Genomic DNA, 15527 nt, shown 5'->3' with positions numbered 1-15527 from the left:
GCATTGGGAGGAGATGAAGACAGAAAATTCAAGAGTCAGTGGCAGAAAACGCAGGCATGTGAAAACAGACCTATCACAAATACTCTTGGCCATAACACATCCAAGGATTTCTATTGTAAGAGCACCAAATCACACCCTGCTGAAGTATTTCAAGTTGCACTTACCTTGTGAAGCTCAGAATACCTTCATCCAGTCCCAGAATTTCCCATTAAAAAAAAAAAAAAAAAAGCCTGATTTTGCCAGATAAAATCACACACACCTGAAGAAAACTATGCACATCTGAAATAGGCTTTTCATTTCCCAAAGCCATGGAGTGGACACAGACCTGGGAGTACAATCGTTTCCCCTCTGAATTAGGCCCTTTCATGCTACAGGAAGTCCTAGAATCCATACTGAAAAAAACTGAGTCACCTCCTGCAATTCCTTTTAGCTAAAGAAAAAGAGTCAAGAGTGCCCAGAGCCCCCCAAACCAGTGTTCTCATTGGGTTAAATTCAGTGTTCTGGTCCTCATTTGCAGGGTAATCTCAGCCAGTATGGTCATGACCTCCAGCAAGAGCTATGTTATACTGGAACAATGGATCTGTCAGCCTCCTGAGTGAAAGGGGTGTGTGCAAAGGACAAAGGTTTCTCAGCAGCTGGCTCATGAAACTGGAGTTCCTGCCTGGAAGGGATCAGGATGATTAAAAAACTCAGCACCTTCTAAGCAAAATGGAAAACCCACTTCTTTGCTTTGCTGTTCCCACAAACGCTCTACATGACAAAAATAAATTAAGTCCAGTCTCTGCTGCCACTAAAAAAAGCCAGAAAGAAACATTATTTGCAGGAAGGAAATGACCTGGCTATTTCTATCTATCTACTTGTTATAATTTGGGGATCTTTGTAGTGCTGCCACTACAAGGGCTGGTACCTAATTGGGTGGAACAGGTACAAACTGCAAAAGGATTCAAGAGATTTATTTGCATAGCACCCATCTTTTTCTAATCCTTCATTGTTCTGATCATACCTCCTGCCTCAGTCCAGGCCTCAGAGCTGAGCAGACCAGCAGCCCTCTCCATGTGAGAGAGACCTCAGGGTTTGGTGCATCATGCCTGAGAAATCTTAGCGCTGGTGTTCTTCCATTTCTAAGTCCTATTCCAGGGTTTTGTTTTATTCTGCAAAATTATTTCAACACCACACTGGAAGTCCACAGTGTGAGCCATTCCAGATATGTTTCATTCTTCTGGATCCTCGTGTGCTCCAAATGATCTACGTATGCTTATATTTATGCCTCAGATATGACCGGTTTGTTCACTTTTGTCAGTGCACTTTGCATGGCCATTGCCTGTTCGGTTGTTTTCCTATAATTGTCTCAAGGCATGGCACCTCTGTGGATGGCAGCCCGTGTTAATTGTGTTCCTTTGGCTCCTCTCTGCCTGCAGGGGCTATGCAATCCTACACCTGGTCACTCACCTACACCGTGACAACAGCTGCTGGGTCGCCTGCAGAGAATTCCCAACAGCTGCCCTGCATGAGGAGTCCACACATGCCTTCCTCATCTGTCACACACCGCATACCTGTTTATCCCCACAGAGAAGAACACGGGTAAGGCGCTTCTCAGTGGCTTGGGGGAAGTGGGGGTTATGTATTTTTGGTGGGTTTTGGATGAACTTCTGCTTAGATGTTTTTTTGAAATACAGTAAAAGCTGTTTCTTGATACAGTTAAGTCTGTATTGCAAAGATGCTGGTATCATAATTCTTTGGCTGTTGTTGCTATTGTATAATTATACTAAGTCTTAGTTTTATAATCTCATTTAATTCTATTCAAAACCACAGCAGGCCTGGAGGATATTTTCTAAAAGAGAAGGCTTCAGTAGATTTCTTCTCTGATTCCTGTTTTCCTGTGCCATGTTTTAAAAAGCTAAATGTGCCTAGAGAACAACCCTACTATACCATGTCTCAGGAGAAGGGATCCTTCTCTTTTGCTCAGCACTGCTGAGACCACATCTGGATCCAATCCTGTGCTCCCCAGTACCAGACAGACCCAGGGATACTGGAGTAAGACCAGAAAAGGGCCACTTTGATGATGATTTTGGGACTGGACTATCTGTCATACCAAGAGAGGCTGAGAGAGCTGAGGTTATTTGGCATTGGGTAGAGAGGGTTCAGGGAGGGTCTTATCAGTGGGGGGTGATAAGAAGACAGAGACAGGTTCTTTTCAGTGGTATTTAATGACAGGACAAGCACAAATAGAAGTACAAGAAATTCTGCTTAAGCATAAATGAACACAAAACTTGTTTTATTGTAAATGTGATCAAACACTGGAGCAGGTTGCCCAGAAAGGCTATGGAATCTCCATCCTTGCTGATGTACAGACTCCATCTGGACACAATCCTGGGCAGGCTGCTCTAGTAGACCCTGCTTTGAACATGGGGGTTAGACTAGATAAACTCCACAGGTCCCTTCCAGCCTCAGTGATTCAATGACTACTGTTAACCTGCAGATTAAAAAATGTCCACAGTTTGAAGATACAGACACATTATCACCATAACATCCTAATATTTTCCATCACCAAAATCTGCTCAAGGCTCTCAATTTAAATAATTACAGGTATAAATTTATGTAACATTATTTGATCTGGAAAATCTTCAGACACTAAAGCTCTCAGTGCTGCTTTCATTAAGCAGCACTTCTTCTGTGCCATCCTCATTTGATTCAGTGCATAACTCATAGATATCCATAATGAAAAAAAACAATCATAAACTAATCAATGGAGAAGGAACAGATAATACAGCAAGATTAGCAAATGCCCGTTTGCTGCCATGATGCAAGAGTTTCAAAAGGTTTTGCTGTGTCCCTCAGTCTTGTTGCAAACTCATTAACTTTGCAGGAGTGCTTTTCCAGTGTGAAAGACTCTCAGCTGTTTGGAAGGGTATCAGTAGATTATTTTGAACCCTGCATCTTCTTCCATCTTGGATGTGATTAGGTTTAGATACCTGTTTGAATGTCACTGCTAAGCCCTTACTGAGAAAACCTGGATAAGGAGAAAGGGAACATTCCTCTTATCCAGAAATATGACTGTTTGGTGGAGGCAGAAATAGAGCAGCACAGAGGTTTGGGAGCTAAGAGTATTCAAGACTTGGAACAGACCACAGTAAGGCAGTGTCTATGTTATATATGTGTGTGTATATATGTGAGAATTTATTGTTCCTGCAGAAATCCCTTGCCTCTGGTGTTAGATGGATTATGGTGATTTGAGGAAACATTTAATTCTAGGTGAATCAACTTTTCTGAAAGACAACAAAGATCAGATGTTCACATGTTCACAAAGATGGGGAGATTGCAGAAAGTGTCCACGCATCTTCTGCTAGCGAATGGTCCAAACAATGGTGGCCAACAAACACTGACTCAATAGCTAAGGAAACTGCTCCCTCCTTTGCCCCTGGATGTCCCTAGACAGGAGGCTGGGAATCAAAAAGAAAGTGGACAGGTTCTCCAATCTCACATCCCACTCTCTTACTGAGTTGACTGTGCTAAAGCTGAACATTGTATGCTTCAGATTCAAACTAATTCACTTCTCTCCCTCCCAAAAAAGGAACATCTGACTGCAGTACAAGGAGATAGCTGAACTTGTCGTAGTTCTTCAAGTCAGGGCTTACTATACTTCCTCAGCCTGGATAGCAGTTTACTGGGAACATGGCATTAGATAACAATAGAAGGGAAAGACACTTTCTCCTCAGAAAGTGTGGAGCTGAGTCTGCAGTTCAAAATTAGTCACAGAAACAGGCTGGGTCTCTCTATTTGCTGTTGTGCTGGACACACACTTTCACTAGTGGCATCTGCTTCCCATCTGAGCTGAAAAATACCTTTTTGAAAAAGATTTAAAATATCATCCTCCTATTAGAAAAACCCCTCCAAAACAATGGTATGTTTCATAGAAGTCATGGAATGATTAGTGGGAATAAATCATTGTTCATACTAAAAGTGGTTTTTGATGTATTTTAGATACACAGGAAGTTACAACTATGGTAGCTATAGCAACCAGCATCCCCATCCAATGCAGAGTCAGTATCCATCCTTACCACATGATACTGCTATTTCTGGACCACTTCACTACTCAGCTTACCACAGAAGCTCTTCACAGGTAATTTGCTTTTTTTACTTGATGATGGTTGTTACAACATTTAAAATAAATTTACTTTGTAAATTTATCAGCATATTAGCTGTCTGAATCAATAATCTGTCTAGATATTGATGGCTCCTAATTTTTTTCACCTTCTAATATTACCTAGGTATCTTTTCATTTTGCTGGAGATCAGATGTAGCTTTAGATTGTGAATATAAAATATTAACTCTAAAATCCAGCAGTCTGGATCATGGAAAGTGTTTCTGTTTTATGGAGTAGCTAAAGCAAAAACGAATATAACTAGTTGTATGATTCTTAGGTGTTGGGAGCAGGAAGAGATCCCCAAGAAGAAACAAAAGTGTTTTCATACAGCTGAATATGCAGAGGCCATAGTGAATTCTTCTGGGGTCTCTGCTTTTGAGGATACCCCTGTTTAGGAAATTGCCAAAACAGTCAGTTCTGCATATAGTTTGAATAATTTCAGGACAACATTGCAGAGGCTGTTTAATCTGTATCCTATACTCTCCTACTACAGTGCTGAGAAATTATATCAGTAACTCTTCCACCTCACGAAACTGAGCCAGTAGGAGCCAGCCCAGATTGAATGTGAAGATCAGATCTGGCAAGAGTTCCAGAGCAGTGCCACTGTTGGAGGGCTTTAGTGCCTCATGCAGCTGGTGCTTCCTCAGTGTGGGCAGCTGCTCTCTGGGCTCTCTCCTGGAAGATTAGCAAAGGGCAGATACAGGGAGGAGGTGATGGCATTGGGATATTCCACCCGTGTGGCACCACTTACACTTTATTTATAAAAATAAATTAATTATTTCTTTATTAAAACAAATAATTTATATAAATTATTTATTTTAATAAATATAATTTTTTTATTTTATAAATTTATAAAATTTATTAAAATATTTATAAAATTTATAAAAGTATATCAGGGACTGCCATGCTTAACTATCATTGCTGGACTGCAACAGTTCCATACTGGATGCAAAGATGTGAATTTGGTAGTGCTTTGAAACAGAGCACACAAAAGCTGCATCTCATTCTGGTCTTTGGCATCAGTCTGACACATGATCTTAGAGGAGTCATTTCTCCTTTTTATGCTTCATTTTCCCTAGCTGTAAGATAAGAATAATGGTATTGATCTCCTTGAAGCTTTTTGAGATCTGTACAAACCCAATATGCTCATTTGGAGCACCTCAACAATGGCTCCCTATCTTATGGAAAGGACAAGCTACAACTTCTCACCCATTTGTGTAGCACCTGGTCTGTCAGACTACATGAGGTATCCAGGTTTGTCAGAGGGCTTTTGCAGCTGCTGTATCTTCAGTAGGAAAGTGAGTGAACATTTAAATGCAGTGTCCTTGGACAAGTTTGTTTTCCTCCATTTTTCAGTATGGGTCTTACCCTGTTATCTCAAGAAACAAGTAAAGCAAATCAAGATCAACACATTTTTAGTTTACTCATGTCCTGGTTAACATGTCGTATGCAAACAGTAGCAAATATTGAAGTCAGGCAAGTATTTTTCATACTGTAGTAGGCTGTCTCTACAGGTGCAGATGTCAGATCATTTTTTCCTCTCTTGCTAGTCTTTGAACTGTCCTGAACACATATGAAGAACAGCTACGCTTTAATGATCACACTTTGAAGGAAAATTATTTCAATTTCTATGTAGAATGTTCTTTCTCATGCTGCTTATAAACTGAGATGAAACTGCACAGCAGGACACAGCCAACAAAACCCTATCAATGTGCTTGTTCTGTACTGAGAGGAGCTACAAACTGGAACCTTACTTTTGAAGAATTATCTAAAAGCCTTTGACAGTTTGATACAGAATTTGCTGACAGTCTTTTTAGAGCTAAGTTAGCATCGGTAAAATTCCTGCCCTGATAATGAGTCCTTTCTTAGCTACTTTTAACAAAAAAAAAAAGTTCATAAGATGTCCCTGAGAAGGTGTTAGGAACTTCTCTTTTTCTAGTGGTCTTTGTGAAGGGAACACATTGGAAGGAATTGCAGTAGGACTCATGATGTCGCAAAATAAAACACAGGAAGCCAAATTTACAATGAATATATCAACAGCTGCCACTATACTGAAACAAAAGGAGCTGCAATGTGCAGAGCTGTGGGAGTATAATCAGCTGAGAAGAGGAGGCATTGACCACAATGTTCAAAAGAACTCTTTGTTATAATCTACATTCTGGCCAAATATAGAACTTTGGCTCAACTTTAGCAACTACTCCACCATGCTCTTTAGGATAGTGTCTAGGGATTAACTCCTAAGAAAAAAAAGCTCTGTGTGTGTGGTAAATTCTCCTCTACAAAAATGGATTCAGGGAGAGCCCTTGTCCTAGACAAGGGTCTGAGCCAAAACAGGTGACATGTAGTTGAGGTGAGGTTTAAGCTGCAGCTATAAATAACTATTTTGGTCTTGAAGAACTTCATGTCCAACCTCTTTCTGTGGAAGAGAGTGACACACTCCAGGTTTAAGAGTTTTGATTTTGTCATTGGAATTTTAGAGTGAGACTGTGCTGAGGAAGAAGTCACACAGACATATATGTTATACTATCTACTATTTTACTATTTACTATTAAATATTTTGTTACAGCTCTCGAAAAGTGCAGGTGGGGGTCTTGGCAGTATAGGCTAATTCCCACTGATGGCTACAACTCTTTTGGATGACAGGAACAGTCTGTTCAAACCTTGGTCTTAACCCTAATTTTTCCTTCTTCCCTCACCATCTGTGAATAATCCTCAGAACAGGTCCTTACTTGTAATTCCAGGCCTGATTGCTCATTTCTTGTCTTGGCTTACTGGCCAGGAGCCTGGCAGACAAATGAAAAATGATCTACAGGTTGATCTGTTACTACCTAATCCTCTAAGCCATAGGGCAGGAGTGCACACAATACTCTGATGCTACTCCACCATCATATAGAAGAGGACAGTTTAGTGTGTGTGTATATAAACACGTCTGTACTGACACTTTATTTCATCAGTTCTCTGCTTCTGCAGTTTTAGGTACCAGATGCCAGGGTAGGAAATAGACAACGCTGTCTAAAAGCCTCTGAGAGGTCTCATCATCCTGTGTTGAGTTTAGCAGAGAGTTACCTCCTTCAAAGGTAACCCCTTCACAAAGTCACACCTAATTCACCTCCACAGGGGAGGCTTGACTGGCTTCTGAGCACAGCTTTTATCTGTGCAACAGATCTTATCTTACAGCAACGTTCACCCTGGCTGGACAGGTCTTAATCCTCTTTCAGGCTATCCAAAAGTATTTCAATTCATATAGTTCTACCTTTTCCTTAAACACAAACTAATTCATGCTGCAGTAATTTTTCTTCGTAAATTTCAAGGCTAACACTTTTAGTAGGAAGAATAATTAGAGAAATGTGCAGCAGTACACATTTTAACATATCTGGTAACATATGAAGATGCACATCATTAAGGGTAAGCACCCTATGTGTAGCTGTAGTGAGTCACACTGTAGGTTCAGTTATCCAGGTCTTATCTCTAGCAGTGACCAGAAACAGATGTGTGGAGGAAGTCTTAGAAGTAGGGTAAGTAGAAGGTGGTCCTTTCACCAGCATAGCTATGATGCCTCTGGCAAGAGCTAACCTAGAGATATCCTGAGTAAGAAGCAGCAGCTGGAATGATGTCTTTTGTAGCAAACCACTCTCTGTCTTTGAGCTTTTTTGTACATATAGACTTTGCCAGGGGTTGCATGAAACACTCATTCTCTTGCTGATTTTAAGTCTGTTATCTCATAATTGCACTGGGTGCCCTAGGGTTTTTTGAATGATGAGAATAGGGAATATTCATGAATTCCCATTTATCTACTCTGACCATTTAAGACATTATAGATCTGCATCATTCCATCCTCACCTCCTCCCTGTCATCTCTCCTCTGGAGCTGAGTGTTAGCATCTCTTTAGTTTCTGTTGTGACAGGTGCTTTGTGCACAGGAGTTATTCAAGGACTGCAGGGCAGGCATAGTCTGGGGAGGCTGTGAATGTCCTGTTCTCTCAGTTGTCCTGAGCATGGAACCTGATGGAGCTGGAGCTCCCCTCCAGCCTTTCTGTGCAAACCTGATCTCAGAGCAGATCGGAGGGACTCAGCCAAGAACCTGCCAGATCAGTCACCTAGATGTGGGAATCACTTCTAGATGCCCCACTAAACACAGCCTCATTTTACCTTTTCTCCTTTGCCACTTCCAAAATGGAACAACCATCTCCAAACAGTCAATCTCAGGTGACAGCCATAGAAGCAGCACAGCAATGTTTCTCCTTTTGTACCACGCAACTCCTACCTTAAAGATAAGAATGAACCTATCCATTTATTTATTTTTGCTGCCTTTAAGCTGCATTTATGAAGATCGTAGTTTACTTCCATGGCCTGGACAGAAGAAATCAGTCTGGAAAATGCTGCAGTTAAGCAGTAGATCAGGTCTGCACCTCTCAGAGGCCCAGAGCACTGTGTTTGGGCCATAGTTAAAGGAACTTCAAACAATGTTTGTACCCTGACTCTCATAAACTGCTCTGGGGACTGCACTGGTCTCACATAATTTCTCAGGGGTGCAGCATGCAGCACTACTCAGTTTTTCTGTAAAATATTGCATGCCACGATTCTACTAAACTGTGTCTTCCCTTCATGTACCTCAGCAGCAGGATTTACTGAAGACAGTAGTAACTGTTTTTGTGAAATCCTCTCTCAGACAAAGCCCATGCTTTAGTGTCCATTCATGTTATTCTGGCCCATCTACTTTGGAAAAAAAAGAGAAGGGGAAAAGTTCTTAGTCTTCCAGCACATACACATTATAAACTCATGACTGTACCAATGCAGTAAGAGTAATGCACCCTCCCCAATAACCACTCTGTCATCAAACAGCTGGTAATGACAGAAAGACAAAAATACTGCCCAAATCCCACCCATGCAGCAAGAGTCATTGTTCCCAACTGTATGGCTTCACAACGGCCTCGAGACTGTTAGCATGTAATTGGAGTAATTATGTATTGAATGCAACAGGAAACAGATGTCTTAACTTCTTTTGAGATAATTACAAATAGCATTTTTCAGAGGCTCCAAATGCCACTCCCAAAAGTACCAAGATCGCTTAGATGGACTTCAAAGTTTCACTCAGACTAATTAACAGATTCAATAAGGTTCAATTTGTGGAGAAAAGGGTCAGATTAAGGGTTATACAGATGCAATTAATCAATAGTTTCAATTCTGTCATTTTATAAGATTTAAGCATATTTTTGTGAAATTAGTTTATAGCCAGCTCTCCACAATTCAGTAGTTACTGGTATGTGTTATTTGCAAGTCCTGAAGTAGTGGCGAACATGCAAAAATAATTTACAGCATTCAGCAAAAGTGGGAGCTAATACAATGTAAAGTCAGAGCCACATTCATAAGGAAAACATTTTGCTGTTTGGACACTGAAACCTTTCACTTCCATGTATAATTGGTTGGTGAGTTGAGAATAAGGATGAAGAGATCACTCTCCATCCTTGCACTGCAGAAGCTCAGCCTTTGCTTCATGGGAAGACATATTTAATGTTGTATTTTGTAAAATAATACTAAAAGAAATTGAATTAATTTTACTTTTTTGGGCAAGGCCTTAAAAATAATCTGCTCAAAGTCTCACAGGCTTAAAGGGCTTCTTGTTTAGGTCTAATGGCAGCAGTAGTAACAAGTGTGAGTCAACCCAGAAAATGGTAATTTCCTGTCAAGAGTCCTCCAACAAATGTCGCTTTTATATCTGGCAAAGATCACTAGGCCCCAGTGTTTTGAGTTCAGCTTAAGCACTCTTCATTAAACCGGATGTAGAGTGTGAAAGGTGATTCAGGCAGCATGGGCAGGCATCCGCCCAGATGGCTCTGCTTTGGACACTCCAACAAGGCTGAATAGATGCTTCATTGGGTGAGTTAATAGTCAGGCAGGGGCCAATGAGTACTTTAAAAATATTGTCTTTCAATAGTCTCTTCACTGTAGGGAAAAAGAAGCCACTGAGTCATTTGCGATTAGCTGACCTACCATTACAAAACTTTCCATCTTGCATTCAGTCATAACAGAATTTATTGTAAAATACTGGATATTTGGAGTCCATGTTATTTTCAAGCAATTATTCTTTTTACATTCATGACACATTCAAAAACACAGCTGCATTGGGTGTGCTTGATGAAAAGGAAAAGCAGCACACTGTATCCTGTCCCCTCATGCACAGCCATTCCCCTGCCTTCTTAGTAAGCCTAAGCATGGCCTCTGGGCTGCACATTGGAGGAGGAGTATCTTTCTTTTTCAGTGCATCCCAAAGTTCAATCTGGGAGCCAAGATTTTGTTTGCTCAGTGGCACAGGGTTTGTGGTTCCAAACAACCAAAAGACATAATGTGGCTTCCCCACATAATGCTGTGTACAACAAGGAGACCCACCACAATATTCCCAGAGTTCATTTTCTTCTTCTTGATCATAGGTGAACTTTTTTGCAGTCTACAGATTTTCAGATGGCAAATTATCCTAGCAGAAGACAGGGATTTCTCTTGGCATTTGTAAGGGATAGGAAAGCAAATAATTCTCCTGTTGCAAGTCACAACCTTTGCTTCAAAACCTCAAAGGAAAATTGCACTGAGTCAGGATAGCAAAGGCTTCTGTTATGGTCAACAACAGAATAGATCAATTCTCTCACTGGGAAGAAGACAGGAGAGAATCACTGGTGTATTATGGCAGAAATCTAGGTTAACCCTGTTGTAAGTACACTCTTTAATACACGAATCTATAGTGACTTCAAGTATAGACCAATGGATAACAAAGGCAAAGACTACAGTAATTTGTATCAAGTAAAATGCTGCTGAAGACAAAGAAGAAACTTCTTAGCTTGGGCCACACACTGTTTCAAAGCTTGAGTTTTATTGTTGCTGGTCACTGGAAGTTCTCATCTTCAATGAAAGCTTTTGGAGAGCCAACAAGTCTGAAAACTTGCTTCTCCTTCAAAGGAATATAGGGCTTTTTACACTCATTAGGTAAGCTCTGCTGAACTTTCCTACTGAGAAACCTTTCTCGGGGGTGAAGATGGAAATTTAGATGGTGTTGTATAGACCTGCTGTCAGTGTTGCCAGGACAGCTTATTCTGGCAGCTGGATTAGCAGTACCAGTGTTGAAGTGTTGATGTTCCAGGGTGGTGCTGCAGTTTAACACCCTGTTTCAGGTGTTAAACATCAGCAGCTGCGATGGCCCAGGTAGATCCAGCCTCTGTGGTGATGGGAAGTATACAGGCTAGGTAACACCTTTGATGTTTTCCCTTTCATCTACCTACTGGCCTGCCTCCCCAGGACATGCAGGAATACACTAAATCACTAACTACAGTATGTTGGTCAAAAAAAGTCTTCTTTTTCTCCTCTCTAATTGGGAGTGGCCAGTGTGTGGCCCTGAGCTGCCTGAGGCTTGTGAACTGTTCAAATACATTTGCCAAGGCTGAGCTGCCTTCCTGGCTGTGGTAGGAAGGGAGACAGCACAGTCTCCTCATGGAGACACTGCTGTAATTGCCTTGGGCTTATGTAAGAGTTGCTTATGCAACTGATTAACCCCGGGCCCATCCACAGTGGAGTAATGTAATGAGACCCCTTGGGAGTCTCTGCTCCCTCCCTCCTAGGAACACCTACTCCAGCTTTTCTCTCCATAACCCTCCAAAATAGAGGGAAGGGGTTTTACGGCCATAGAAAGCTTTGGCATGCAACTTGCAAGGTTTGTAAGTGTCAGAAGTGGTGATAGTCTTGCTTTGGTGACAGCTTTCTAGTTAAAGAAATACCACAGTGTCAACCCAAGATATCGAAATTTTAAATGTGACACTTTTTGCAGAAAAGGTATAAAGATGTAAAACGTTGAAGCTCTGAAGATACAAGGCTGGCCAAGGGGAGCAGGGATCCTAACCATCTTTGTGATGCAGATGGATAACAGGGGGACAACACAGGGAGAGCCGTTCCTCAGACACAGCACACAGATGATCTGCTCCTGCAGGACAGGCAATACATAAATAAATTCATGTTAAGCAAGCACTCGTAAGCACAATTTTCTTTCTGTTGCTGGGCACTCTGTGGCTATAGAGGGCAAAAGCTGTTCTGTTTTCCTTCCTGTCCTGTCCTTCCTTAGTGGAAGCCGTTTGTCAAACTTCTTTGATTTCTGCTTCCAAGTGTCACTGTGAACAGCTGGGGAATACAGAGATTCTTCTCCTGCTGCCTCTTTCCATAAATCGTCCAATTATCTGCTGGCTCTGGAGCCAGACCATACTGTTTTCCTGCAGAAACTGTCAGGATGTCTTGTGAACACTTTAAAGGGAAGGCACCATCCCAGAAATAAAGATTCTTTTGCTCTCCTTCCTCAAAACTCCCTTGAGTGAGGACAAGTGGGGGGCATTTTATATTCTGATTTTCAGTAAATAGCAAGTTTTTGAGTGAAAGTGGGAGAAAAAAATTAAATTAATTCAATCTATTTTTCTGCTCCCAGGTACATCTTGATAAATTAATTCAATATTTAAAATCAGTGACTGTTTTGCGAGACTCACTGAAACTTTGGTTTACAGCAGACACTGGTTATCTGGTATTCCACCTTCAGTATGATACCTTGTTGTTGGATAGCTGCTAACACTCATGATTTTGGCTTTGTTAAACACAGAATTGTGACACCACCAGCCTTATTTTAAAATGCAGTATGTGGCAAATGATTCTTTTTTTTTTTTTTTTAATTTTAGTACCCTTTCAATGGCCCAACATCAAGAATGGAGCCCTGTTTGATGAGCAGCACTCCCAGGCTGCATCCTACACCAGTGACTCCGCGCTGGCCAGAGGTCCCAGCTGCCAACTCCTGCTACACGAGCTCATCCATGCACTCCACGAGATATGGGAATTCCAGTGACATGTACACGCCCTTGACAACACGCAGGAATTCTGAGTACGAGCACATGCAACACTTTCCCGGCTTTGCCTACATCAATGGGGAAGCCACCACAGGCTGGGCTAAATGAAGATGACTGGTATCAGCTAAGCCCACACACGTACAAGAGTTAGAAAAACTTCATGCTGGGTGGGACTTTTCATGGACATTCTTCAAGGGAGGTGAAAATGGAAGAGATCCTGGGCAGTAATGTAGTTCCTAACGTGGGCAGATTGCAGACCAGTATGACTGAATGTTCCTGTAGCCGAAAAATACTTTTGTGCTGTTCTAGACCACTTTTTGGGCCTATCTGTGCCTTTTTTAATTCTGGGCCAACCCTGTGTGCTCTCAATTTAAGTGAGCCATTTTTGCCCCCTTTCTTATTGACAAATGTTAATGAGTCTTACAAAAAAAAGTACTGGAACAGGACCTATTTATAATTTGAATTAAAGACAGGAAATTCACCCTCAGCAAAACCCCATCATCTGTTCTTCTTTTAAGCTCTTAATGCATTCCTTAGAAACCACTCTGCCAAGTCATCACTTATTCATATCAATTCCTCTATCTGGTTCCTTAAAAAGACACGTGTTGTAGGTTTCAGTTTACATCTAACTTTGTATATTGATGCACCTTTCTGTCGATCCACTAAGTCTGATCTTTACAAAAGAGAAGAAAAGACATGTAGCATTGAATTATACACTGCCTTAAGTTGACTATTGTTCTTATTATATATGTATTTGTGTTGAGTTTGCACAATCTGGAAAAATCTAACTTCTCTGGTCAGTAATGACAAGGTAAGAAGGGACTTGGGGACTGGGAAGATTTTGGATTCAGAGCCACATATGTTAAATATGATGATGATATGAAGCAATTATATAAAGAAAATGACAATGCAAACATGATTATTCACTTAATTATCTATTGACAGGTATGAAACTGTTCTCTCAATTCCTTCACATGGTGATAATTCTCTATACGTCTACAAAAGCAAAATTCAAAGCTGTGCCTTTGAAGTTATTCTGTACTGTGTATGTGTGGAAAAATGTATTGTATTTTGGGGAGAATTTTTCTTAGACATTTTCTGTCAGATTTGTAGCTATTTGTGAGTTTTTGTTAGTTTTTATTAACATAGCTTTTCCTTCTGTATTATAAAACACACCAAGCAATTATGGTGGACCTATTACCCTATGGGTAAGAAATAAATAAATGGAAATATGACAACAGGCATTTTAGTAATTGTTTTGTAAATAAAATCTTTGATAGCACCCAGTGTGACAATAACCATGTTTATGCCTAAAATGGACATAAGTGTTATTTGTACAGTTGTGCAAGATATATGAGGGATTTTCACACCCAAATAAAGTTCTTGAAATTAAATAGATGCTGTTTAAATTTACTTAAATACAAGAACTTCTACAAGCTGCAGACCTTAAAAAAATCTTAGATGTCATCATGTATGTTTTTATCCAAGGAAGGACTTGAGAACAGGTCCAATTCGTGGCAAATGAGTGAGGCACCTCCACTTACCTGATGGGCTGGTGATCGTGACCTGCCACGGTCCCCCCTAGGACCAGATGCATTGGTGAGATGTCTGTGGGTAGAACTGACCAGTAACTCAAGGCTGGGTCTTTGGAAGGATCAGGGTGGAGGTGAGTCCAAGCACCACTCAAGGGAAGCCAGAAGCACTTTGTCTGCTTTTTATAGTAAATTGTTAAACCGAAAGAAGCCTAATCCCCATTGACTGAAAGAGAGGAGAAAATGAGACTATTTTTGCATACAAGTGTTCCATATCCTTCAACACCTTTGGGGACAAGTCCGTTACCCTGATTTCAAGAGCTCAGGCAGACTGTTTGGAAAAGAGGAGGGATATTGGACACAGTGTGAGACCCAGAAATATTAAAACCTTTCTGGGTGGAGAACCGCAACGTCCTGGGAGAGAGAATTCTGACCAACAGCAGCACCACAAAGCTGCTCATAAAAAAGAGCCAAGAACATCATCAGTCAGACAGAGCTTGGAAAGTCTTTTTCAAAAAAAGCTTCCACAGTTGCTCTTTTCCTTTTTTTTTTTAATTAATTTAGAAACTTGTGTTGATGCCTCAGGAATCTGAATGTGCACTGCCAACTACTTTTGAACTGCTTCCTGACGAGGGCTTTGAAATTTAAAGTAGACGCTCATGGGAAGCAGTATATAGATTGGTGAAACATAGGCCACCATCACCAGCTGCATGAGAAGTGCTGCGAGGGAAAGCAGGACTCGTCCTGGGCCACTGCAGCTCGGAACCCACCACAGCAGCACAAAGCATGGGAGCTTTCAGGTCACAGGGTGTGCACCAGGCCGGGGAGTGCAGCAGCTCAGGAGAGCATCATAACCTCTGGGCAGAATGTCTGGTGAGGGGCAAGAATGTCTTGAATCATCCCAATACAAAATGCCAAACCTCCTCAGTCAAAGTCTGCAGCCTGTTAATTAATCCTTTCCCTTGACCATGGAAACTAAAAGTTGGGG

At 41.1% G+C, this 15527-nt stretch overlaps 1 protein-coding gene across 3 annotated transcripts in view; it reads left to right on the top strand.

The window, feature by feature from the left end:
• RFX4 (regulatory factor X4) overlaps window positions 1-14401 on the top strand; it is an 87659-nt gene extending 73258 nt beyond the window's left edge. For all 3 annotated transcript variants that reach the window (XM_010410480.4, XM_010410479.4, XM_010410481.4), the window contains 3 exons: window positions 1419-1581; window positions 3982-4120; window positions 12843-14401. In XM_010410480.4, the coding sequence (XP_010408782.1) occupies window positions 1419-1581; window positions 3982-4120; window positions 12843-13115 (575 nt within the window). In that variant the 3' untranslated portion in view covers window positions 13116-14401. The remainder of the gene's footprint in view (window positions 1-1418; window positions 1582-3981; window positions 4121-12842) is intronic.
• The last annotated feature ends 1126 nt before the right edge of the window (window positions 14402-15527 follow it).

The sequence above is a fragment of the Corvus cornix genome, chromosome 1A, assembly GCF_000738735.6.
Source record: "Corvus cornix cornix isolate S_Up_H32 chromosome 1A, ASM73873v5, whole genome shotgun sequence".
In the NCBI taxonomy this organism is placed as follows: Eukaryota; Metazoa; Chordata; class Aves; order Passeriformes; family Corvidae; genus Corvus; species Corvus cornix.
The sequence above is the reverse complement of the archived record's forward strand: the minus strand, read 5'-3'. Positions and strand labels throughout refer to the sequence as shown.